The sequence below is a fragment of the Cucurbita pepo genome, chromosome 7 (assembly GCF_057944985.1).
Source record: "Cucurbita pepo subsp. pepo isolate OVF chromosome 7, ASM5794498v1, whole genome shotgun sequence".
Lineage (NCBI taxonomy): Eukaryota > Viridiplantae > Streptophyta > Magnoliopsida > Cucurbitales > Cucurbitaceae > Cucurbita > Cucurbita pepo.
In genome coordinates, this window is record NC_141804.1 from 9,933,627 (window position 1) to 9,943,436 (window position 9,810).

General features: G+C 37.5%; 2 protein-coding genes across 3 annotated transcripts; one reads left to right on the forward strand and one right to left on the reverse strand.

Moving 5' to 3' along the window:
* Positions 1–815: 815 nt before the first annotated feature.
* On the reverse strand, positions 816–3,509 carry LOC111798031 (Pentatricopeptide repeat (PPR-like) superfamily protein). The gene is made up of 2 exons (XM_023680982.2): positions 1,530–3,509; positions 816–1,339 (listed from the first exon to the last, which is right to left on the reverse strand). Exon 1 carries the CDS (start codon positions 3,459–3,461, stop codon positions 1,632–1,634), a length of 1,830 nt encoding a protein of 609 aa, XP_023536750.2. The 5' UTR covers positions 3,462–3,509; the 3' UTR covers positions 816–1,339; positions 1,530–1,631.
* Positions 3,510–4,637: 1,128 nt separating this feature from the next.
* BSM (Mitochondrial transcription termination factor family protein) lies at positions 4,638–9,325 on the forward strand. 2 transcript variants are annotated; one of them, XM_023682339.2, is made up of 3 exons: positions 4,638–4,852; positions 6,250–7,959; positions 8,974–9,325. In XM_023682339.2, exon 2 carries the CDS (start codon positions 6,284–6,286, stop codon positions 7,856–7,858), a length of 1,575 nt encoding a protein of 524 aa, XP_023538107.2. In that variant the 5' UTR covers positions 4,638–4,852; positions 6,250–6,283; the 3' UTR covers positions 7,859–7,959; positions 8,974–9,325. The 2 variants fall into 2 exon arrangements, with proteins under 2 accessions (XP_023538107.2, XP_023538106.2); XM_023682338.2 differs by having other exon boundaries at positions 6,259–7,959.
* Positions 9,326–9,810: the final 485 nt, after the last annotated feature.

The following is a 9,810-nucleotide window of genomic DNA, read 5'->3' on the forward strand; positions in this document are numbered from 1 at the left end:
CGTTAAATTAATAATATACTCATAATTTGAAAATTTCTCTAAAAAAATATTTATTCTAACAAATTGAAAGGATCTTCTGATCAATCCCAAGATCATTTTGATTCTATTAGTAACGAGGATTCAGAATATCATCCTTCCTTTCTTTAAATGGAACGAACAGAGATAGAATCAGACTGATTCTCTAAATGTTTTTCTGGATATTCCTAAATGTCTCGGCTATTCACGGAACGTGAGAAGCAGATGAATAATCATCCGCTTCTTAATTGAAAGGATTTTCTTATCAATCTCGAGATCATTTTGATTCCATTAGTAACAAGGATTCGGAATATCATCCTTCCTTTCTTCAAACAGAACGAATAGAGATAGAATTAGACCGATTCCCTAAATGCTTTTTTGGATATGAATGTCTCAGCTATTCACGGGACGTGAGAAGCAAATGAATAATCATCCACTTCCAGAAGAAATCGAACAATTTCTCGAGAATCCTACAAGATCTTTTTTTTTTTTCCTGATAGATGGTCAGAATTTCATATGAAACTTTCAGAAATTTTAATAATACCCTTAAACTGTTAAAAAAATATTCTTACGATTAGTTTTGGATTAAAACCGTTAATATTTTGTTTAAAAAATAACCTTAATTTTTACTAATATTTCAAAAATACCCTTAAAATTTGAAAAATATGAATATATATATATAAATAAATAAATAAAATATAATTATTACCAAATGATGACGTATCTTTCCAAAATTACAGAGTTGGAATAAAGTGATATCTTTTAGAGTCAGAAATAGCTTGCTTCTATAGCATGCAAAGTAGCATAAAACCTATGAGGAATTTTCACTCAAAACTTTCAAAGCTTCCAAACTTGAAAAGTTCGGGACGAAAAAGTAACCCGAGAATGAAAGAGACTAGCTATTGACCGACCCTCTCGTAGCGACGTTCGCATAAAAATTCAACGTCTGCCAACAGCATATTGTGGATGATATACAAATTGCTTCTGACTCAAACATCAACAACCAAATGCAGGTCTAAACGAGCTAACGACGACACAAATAAGGAGATAAGTGTTTGTGATCAAGTCGAGATTGCAGCATATTTGTATCTTGTTTCTCAAAGTTGCTGCTTTCTTCTGCAACGGTCGAACGAGTAGCATAGAGCTTAAATAGTCAAATCATCATCATTGGAAGCGAAGCGAAGTGAAGTGAAGTTCGCTCGGTATAAGACACGAGATGAATGTTTTTCAGCGAAATTACAAGGTCTGATCTTAAAGTAAAACCAGAGTGCATCGAAACGCAAGAAAACGAACCAATGAATGCAGATATTCATCGCAAATCGGGCTGCAACGACGACCAAAAAAACAACATACAATAATCAAAACAGTGACATAAAATGGTATGGAAGGTAAAGTAAACAATGCTATTGTGCCCATGAAGCATTAGAATGTAAACAATGGAGAAGGAATATCAGAAACAGCTCAAGAATTGACAAGCTCTCAAATGGTATAGATTAAGGATATATATTAGTTACCTTGAAACGCCCTCTTGCTCCGATCATGCCGGCCTGATCAGCGACATATGAGTTTGTACAGCTCCGTTCCACCCGTAAAGTTGCAACGTTGTTGATTAACGTCTAACGGGAGACTTGATAAAGATGACCTTCGATATCAGGTAGAAATCCTTTCTCCATCATTTCCTCTCTAACTATCTCGTAAGTAGTTCGGTTAGGTATCAATCCCTTCTCGAGCATCTCGTTAAGAAGTCCATTTGCATCCTCCATCTTCCCCTTTCTACAATAACCTTGAATCAACACGTTATACGTCACCACGTTAGCCCACCTTCCTTCTTTCTCCATTTGTTTCCTTACATTCAAAGCAGCCCTTAAGTTTCCTTCTGTACAATATCCATTCAACAAAATGTTAAACGTCAAATGACTTGGTCGTAATCCCCTGTCGAGCATCTCATCGATGAGTCGTGCTGCCTTTTTCGACTCCCTTTTCTCACACCATGCACTAATCAAAATATTATACGTGATCGTATCAGCTTTCAAACCTCTACCTTCCATTTCATTCAAAAGATTCTTCGCTTCCTCCATCTTTCCCACCCTACAAAAACCAGTGATAAGACAATTGTAGGTCGAAACATTCGGGAGAAATCCCTTCTCGAACATTAAGCTTCGGATCAGAAATGCTTCGTTCATCTTCCCACACTTACAATATCCATCAACTAAAGTATTGAACGTTATAATATTAGGATCCAACCCTTGTTTTCCAATATCATCAAACAACTCCCGAGCTTCCTCCAACAATTTCTTCTTACAATACCCATTAATCAGAGCATTATAAGTAACGACATTCGGCTTCAAGTTCAAACTCGACATTTCATCGAGCAAAACCCTTGCCTCATTCAGTTTCCCTTCATTGCACAAACCATTAATCAATGAATTATATGTTACAACAGTTGGCTTCACACCCTGACTCTGCATTTCATCGAACACCTTCATCGCAGCCGATACGTTCTCATCTTTACAGAACCCATCAATCAATATATTAAAAGTAACATCATTAGGGCTAACATTATTTGCCACCATCTCCTTCAACATGGCATCAGCTTTGAACATCTTCCCTACCCTGCCCACTTTACAGTACCCATCAATGAGAGTGTTATAAGTAACCACATTGGGCAAGAATCCCCAAATTTTCATATCATCAAGAACATCACCAGCTTTGTTCAATCTCCCTATCTTACACAATCCATGAATCACAATATTAAATGTAAACAAATTAGGGCTAAATTTCCTCCTAATCATTTCTTTATACACAAATTCTACATCCCCAAATTCATTCTCCTTCACCAGAGCATTCAACAATGGGTTACAAGATAACACAGATAACTTATATCCATAATCACCAGCTCGCTTAAACGCCTCCAATCCCAAAGCCGTTTTCGAATTTTTCACATAAGCCAACACCAACATATCAGCAATTATCGAATTAGCACAAAATTGATCGCCACAAACCGAAAGCGTATGAAAAATCAAAGAAATCGTGCAATTTGTTTCACGCTTTACAAAAGAGTCAAGAAACGAACGCATTTTGGGGTAATATTTGGCATTGGCTAACAAATTTAAGAGTCTGCAAAAGAGTTCAATGTTGTAATTAACTTTAAGCTCTTTCTGAGACCATTTGAAGTACCTGAGTACAAGCAACGGATCGACGGCTCCCGAACCGAGCAACTCGTGAAGAAAATCGATCGGAGTTTTGAATTTGAAATGGGATTTAAGGTTCGACCATTGTTGCCGGGAAATTAGGTCTGAGATGATTTGTGGATCGAAATCGTTCGATGTGGGAGCCGTATAGGTTGAATTGTCAGTGCAGAACGGCAGATGCGTTGTTGAAAACTTGTATCTCCGACCAATTTTCGCCGTGAAAATTCTCGGCGGGAAGCGAATCATGGCGTTCATGTTTTTCACCCGGTAGACATTTTCCTCGACCACAGAGGGAAATTAAGGTTTGGCTAAATTATTAAAAAAAAAAAAAAAAAAAAAAAAAGGCAATTCTCATATTTAAAATAATTAAAAATTTTATTAATCTACATGTCTCAAACATTTGCACATATATACACATTGAATTCGTTACGAGGGTTTGCACCCGGAGGTCGAGGGCAGTAGACGGCGGCGGTGCGGTGGCGGAACGCGCACGGTGGGGCGGTGTCGGAACATTTCCGTGCACGTGCCCCCTGCCGCCCCGCTTGCATGCTCCTCCCCGGCGCGTGAGCCCCGCCCCACTCGCGTGTTCCCCCGCGCGCGCCGTGCCCCTCCCCACCCTGCCCACGTGCTCCCCCACGTGAGCCCCGCCCCTCTCGCGTGCTCATTAGATTAACTCATTAGATTCAGTCGTAGGTTTTTTCAAAATTGATTACGCTCCACCATCGAGAACAATATACATGTCAACCCAGACATTTCCCCCGAGAGATTGTCCAGGTTAGTAGGACAGATTTTAGTGACACTCCTTGGAATATTACTACTTAAAAAGACAAATCTATTGGAGAGTGTTTTTTATTATTATTTTTTATTTTTAATTTAGCCTAAAAATTAAATATAAATATGACTGGTAAGATGTGTTCGGTGGACGAAGGAAATGTCGTTACAATATGGAAAATGTCATGCAACACTCACGTGTGCGGTATTATATCGAAGAATAAGATAGTCCACCTGATCATAGTAATGAACCAGACACGAGCGTTTAATTCCAACACTACAATTATCAAGGAAGAACGAGACAGTAAATATATAGTTTTAGAGATCTAACCACACAAAAAATAAAATTAAAACGTTAATTTTTTTTAATATATATTTAATTAAAACTAAAATAAAATTAGAATTTATTAAAATACATTTTAATTTCAATACTTCCAATTTTTCAAAATTTTTTACGTTAATTTTTAATGAAATTGGTTAAATTATATAATTTTTAAGAATATATTAAAAAAATTTACATGGAAAAATAATAAAAGACTATAATTTAATTTAATTTTTTAATAATAAAATGGAAATTAATTTTTAGATTTATTTAAATTACAAAATTAGATATTCACAAAGGCACAAATTTCCAAATTCCAATATTTTGAAAAATAACCCTATCCGCCCACCCTCTCCATCTCCAGCGGGCTGCTTATATTCTACAGCTTTACTTATCCTCGCTTCCATGGCGATTCCTTGCTCTGCTTCACTTCACTGCAGCTGAGAAATCCACGTGCTCACCTCTCGGTTCATTGGCTTCTCACATTCCGCGCTCTTCGCCATCGCAGGCCTTCAAGCTCTTACTCGACTTAGTCTGATCATAGAAATCTAAGGTAAATTAGTTTTCGTACTGAATTTTACATGTGGAACATCTTTTAATTTTTGTGGAAATGGAAGTTTGGATGTTTTATTCTCTGAGTTTTTGTGGGTTTGACTGAAATTGGGATGTTTCTATGCGAATTTTTAGGAACTGGACTCCATACGTTGATAATTTGTTGTTTTTCTAGGGTTGTCTTATGCTTAATTATGTGTTTCTGTAAGTTTGTGAATCTGCAAATTGTTGTGATCTTGTATGTAGCATGACTATCTCTGGGAAGTTAGCAACTCCTTGATATACATATATATTTTGAGTTTACTGCTATGTGCATAGGGGATGGATGTCTGAACGGTTCGAAGAGTCGGTATTGAAAACTATATGATGTTTTCACAACTCTACCACCTAGTTATTTCGTTCCACTCAATGCCTATTTCATGCCAACCCTTTCCCCTTAGCCCAAGCCTACCGGTAGCAGATATTATACTCTTTCGGCTTTCTCTCAAGGTTTTAAAACGCGTCTACTAGGGAGAGGTTTCCATACTCTTATAAGGAATGTTTTGTTCCCCTCTCCAACCGATTTGAGATCTCACAAAAAAGAATGAATACGAATGAGATTCACAATGCTTTCATTGTAAGTTGTGTAATACTAACCTACCTTACACGGCCATTAGTTCAACACGAACATTATTTGATTATAAATTTAGAGGCCTTGAACAACTAATCTAACAGAACAACTTAAAAGATAAAAAAAGTATCGATAACTTTTTCATGCTCATTTCAACTGTTCACCAAATTATCTGAAATGATCCATATGGTAATATTGAATCCTCAGTAAAAGTTCATTTGAGTATAAGATAAACCAAGTTCATTACTTCAAAAGGAAACCTATCTATGATTGAAGGAGTAAACCTATCGAAATTTCAGTAGGACACTGAGTCTGCCCTGCATTTGAAGAAAATCGAGGAGGGTTACTTCTCCTTCATCTGCAAGGGGATAGACCCTTGTGAGGTTTGTTTAGGAGAGTGCTTTATCTCAAACAGCGAGGAGGAAACTCTTTTCCGTTTGCAATGGAGAGACTTCCTCTATTTAAATGAACCAGTTGATATGGCTCTCTCTCTGTCTCTCTCGTTTTGGTTCTTCCTCGTTTTTCTTTTAAAGTTTTGAATATAATTTGATGCTGATTCAATTGTTTAGAAATTCTGGACTATGTAGTACTTTGGAAGTGGATATGGATCGTCAATACGTGAACTAGTAGGTAATCTAAATCAAATTTTTAGTGAACTTTAGTATTGTAGTGTTATCGTGTAAGTAGAGGTCGGTTAATTCATCTTGTACAGTATTTTGTTATTCATAGATATATTTATTTTTTCTTATTTTCTTATTATTATTTTTTAAATTGTAACATATATGCAGTTTTTCCAGGCGCAGGGGTGCAAAACCTAGAGTTATGATGATCAGAGGCCATACTGGTGTGGTAAAACCTAATTTTTCCATCATGTTACTCGAGATGCCTACCCTTAAATGTCAGAAATTCAAATTTATTACGACATCAACTTTTCAAACGTCTCCTAACCATGAGAAAAGGAGGGGTTTGATTACAAAGTTACAGTACTCTCGTGGTGATAGGAGAACAGTATCTAAATCACTGCATTCTACTATTACATCAAAGCCTTACAGTTCTAAAGTGAGTAGAAAAGAGGGAAGTGCTTCATCGTTATATAGTCGCCCTAGCTTAGTGGAAATGAAGAATGTGAGACAGGAAAATCGTGCAAAGGTTTACGAGTTCTTGCGTGGAATTGGTATTGTTCCTGATGAACTTGATGGATTGGAGCTTCCAGTAACAGTTGATGTTATGAAGGAACGTGTCGATTTTCTTCTCAAACTAGGACTTACCATTGAAGATATAAATAACTACCCCCTTGTTCTTGGCTGCAGTGTTAAGAAAAATATGGTACCAGTACTTGATTACCTTGGTAAATTGGGTGTTAGGAAATCTACTTTCACCGAGTTTTTAAGAAGGTATCCGCAAGTCCTCCATTCCAGCGTCGTTGTGGACCTTGGTCCAGTAGTCAAATATCTTCAGGGCATGGATATTAAACCAAGTGATATCCCGCGCGTTCTTGAGAGATATCCAGAAGTATTGGGGTTTAAGCTTGAGGGAACCATGAGCACTTCAGTGGCATACTTGGTAGGAATCGGAGTGGCAAGAAGAGAAATCGGAGGGGTTTTAACCAAGTACCCTGAAATTTTGGGAATGAGGGTTGCTCGAGTAATCAAGCCTTTCGTAGAATATCTTGAAAGTTTGGGAATTCCAAGATTAGCAGTGGCTAGGTTAATAGAGAAACGACCACACATTCTCGGGTTCGGATTGGAAAAAAGGGTCAAACCCAACATCCAATTGCTCTTGGAGTTTAATGTGAGAGAAGCATATCTTTCTTCTATAGTTGCACAGTATGCCGAGATCATAGGAATGGACCTTGAGACTAAGCTTCCAAGTCAAAGGAACTTACTAAAATCGATAATTGAATTGGATAACGATAACTTCGGCACTATAATTGAAAAGATGCCACAAGTTGTTAGCCTTAGCAGTTCGGCTGTGAACAGCCATGTCGATTTCTTAAAAAGTTGCGGGTTTTCCTTGCAGCAAGTAAAGAACATGGTTATAGGTTGTCCCCAGTTGCTTGCATTGAATCTTGACATAATGAAACACAGCTTTCAGTTCTTCCAAAAGGAGATGGGAAGGCCTTTAGACGATCTGGTCGCTTTTCCTGTGTTCTTTACGTATGGTCTGGAGTCCACAATAAAGCCTAGACATAGGAAGGTTGTACAGAAGGGAGTTACCTGTTCTCTTTCATGGCTCCTCAATTGTTCCGATGAAAAGTTCGCTGAAAGGATGACCTACGACACCATAGATATGGAGGAGATGGAAACTGCACCAACGTTCGATATGAGTTCTCTTACACAACCCCGGTATGATGAATCGGATTCTGACTATGAAGAGGACAGCGAGGAGGAGACTTAACAGGCTATTGTCTTGGCTTCGGAAATGGTTTCGACTGGAGGGGAGTGGTTATTTTTGCCAATTTATGGATCTCATTAGAGTCGGCAACAAGTTTTGAAAAGGTAAGATCCTTCAGTTTTATTCTGCCATATAAAATTTGAGTGCAATTTTTGTTCTCTTTTATTAGTTAAAACTGTTTACCACGACGTATGACATAGTAAGCCTGATCGTATAATGCGATCGTATTTTGTCTTGTAGAAACTGATTTATATGAAAGTCATAGAACGCGCTCGCTAACCGTATCTGTCATCCTCTTGTAGCTATCTTGTCGTGAAGGAAATTAGAGTAGTCTTACGATTACGGTTTATGACTCTGTATGTCTCGAATTGCGAGAGATTTAGTTACCTGCATGACTAGATGAATGGGGAAAAAAAAAAAAACTGTGTGATATTTCTTATATTTTGCTCATCTACATGATATGATCCAAGCATTGAAACATTGCTCCGTTCTACCGATTTCGTTTCATCGATGGTTTCTTACTTTTCAACTGGATCCAAACGAGGAACAAAGTCACCTCCTTGTATTAACTTCATGGTATTTCTGCTTTCATCTGAAACCTCGTACGATTCCTCACACTTTTTTCATCGAACGAGTCCGTTCTTCGAAGGCATTACCGTACAGTTATGCACAAAGGAAGAACTTGCTTGTGAGGTTCGACTTTGATTTGGTCTAGTTTCTCAACCTTTTTTATTATGCTTGAATCCTTGTGACTATCTACAGCACGGTCGAATAAGATTGAGCATAGGCTATTTACTTCATCAATAGAAAGTTTTTGCTCGTACGACCATGTCAATACTAAACGAAAGAGACTTTGATTTGGTCTATTCTCTCAACCTTCTTTTTTATGCTTGAATCCTTCTGACTATCTGCAGCACGGTCAAATAAGATTGAGCATAGGCTATTTACTTCATCAATAGATAGTTTTTGCTCGTACGACCATATCGAGACATTATTTATTGTTATCAGCAGAGGCCGTGGTTCAGTTACGACAAATTGTGTTACTGTCTGTAAAGAACTTTGTTGTTCTAATCTTGGCTTTATATCTAATATCACTATGTTGTTGACTCATATGTCAGTTAATGCGGCCAGGCTACATGGAAACAAGAGAAAATGAGCAAAGGAGGAAGTCCTTGATTCAGGGCAGACACTGTTAGAGAAAGGGGAAGAACAGTTTACAAGTTTGCTATGAAATCTGAACGGAAGGGAAGGATTTGAGGCTTAAAGAGGTGTAGCATCATGAATTTTGTTATGAACAAAGGTTGATGAGCTGAAAATTTATGTAGCATTTGTTTAGATCTGAGAAATTAATGTATTGTAGGGGATTATGAGTTTATGCAGCTTTTGTAGTTTTGTAATCTTGCATATTGGTTGACTTTTAGGTGATTTATATCTATTGGTTCTTAAAAAAGGTATCGATTTAACCGGCTAGGTTTTGAGAGGGATATATCGATCTCGGAAGCTTGAAACAAAAGGCCTTTTGATCCCATTTGAAACGACTACAAGTGCGTGCATTTTCCTATTAATGCCCTTGACCTCACCTTAGAGGTTAGACACTCAAGTCGCCCCTTCGAGACCCTGAAAAATGAACAACTTTTCTTTGGAACACATACAACTTTGTCATTGCAAAAAGGATAATGGTATTGGAAACATCTTCAGTTCTTTCCCCCGGGTTGAATTCGACACCTACCTTTTCTAGAACCGATCTGATTCTTTGAACAATTGGAATTTTGTACTTTTGTCGGATCCTCCCTATCTCCTGATCGAGGTTCGAGTCTCTTTGAAAAAAGCTGTGAAAAAATTTATAGGATTACATTATTATTATTATTTAATGTATAACCAATTTGTGCATAGCTCAACTAGTTAAAACATATATATTTGACTTGCAATATGGGGTAGATGACTGTCCACCAAAA

Excerpts from the sequence above, each read along its gene's own strand:
- BSM (XM_023682339.2), top strand. The coding sequence starts at position 6,284 with ATGATGATCAGAGGCCATACTGGTGTGGTAAAACCTAATTTTTCCATC.
- LOC111798031 (XM_023680982.2), bottom strand. The coding sequence starts at position 3,461 with ATGAACGCCATGATTCGCTTCCCGCCGAGAATTTTCACGGCGAAAATT.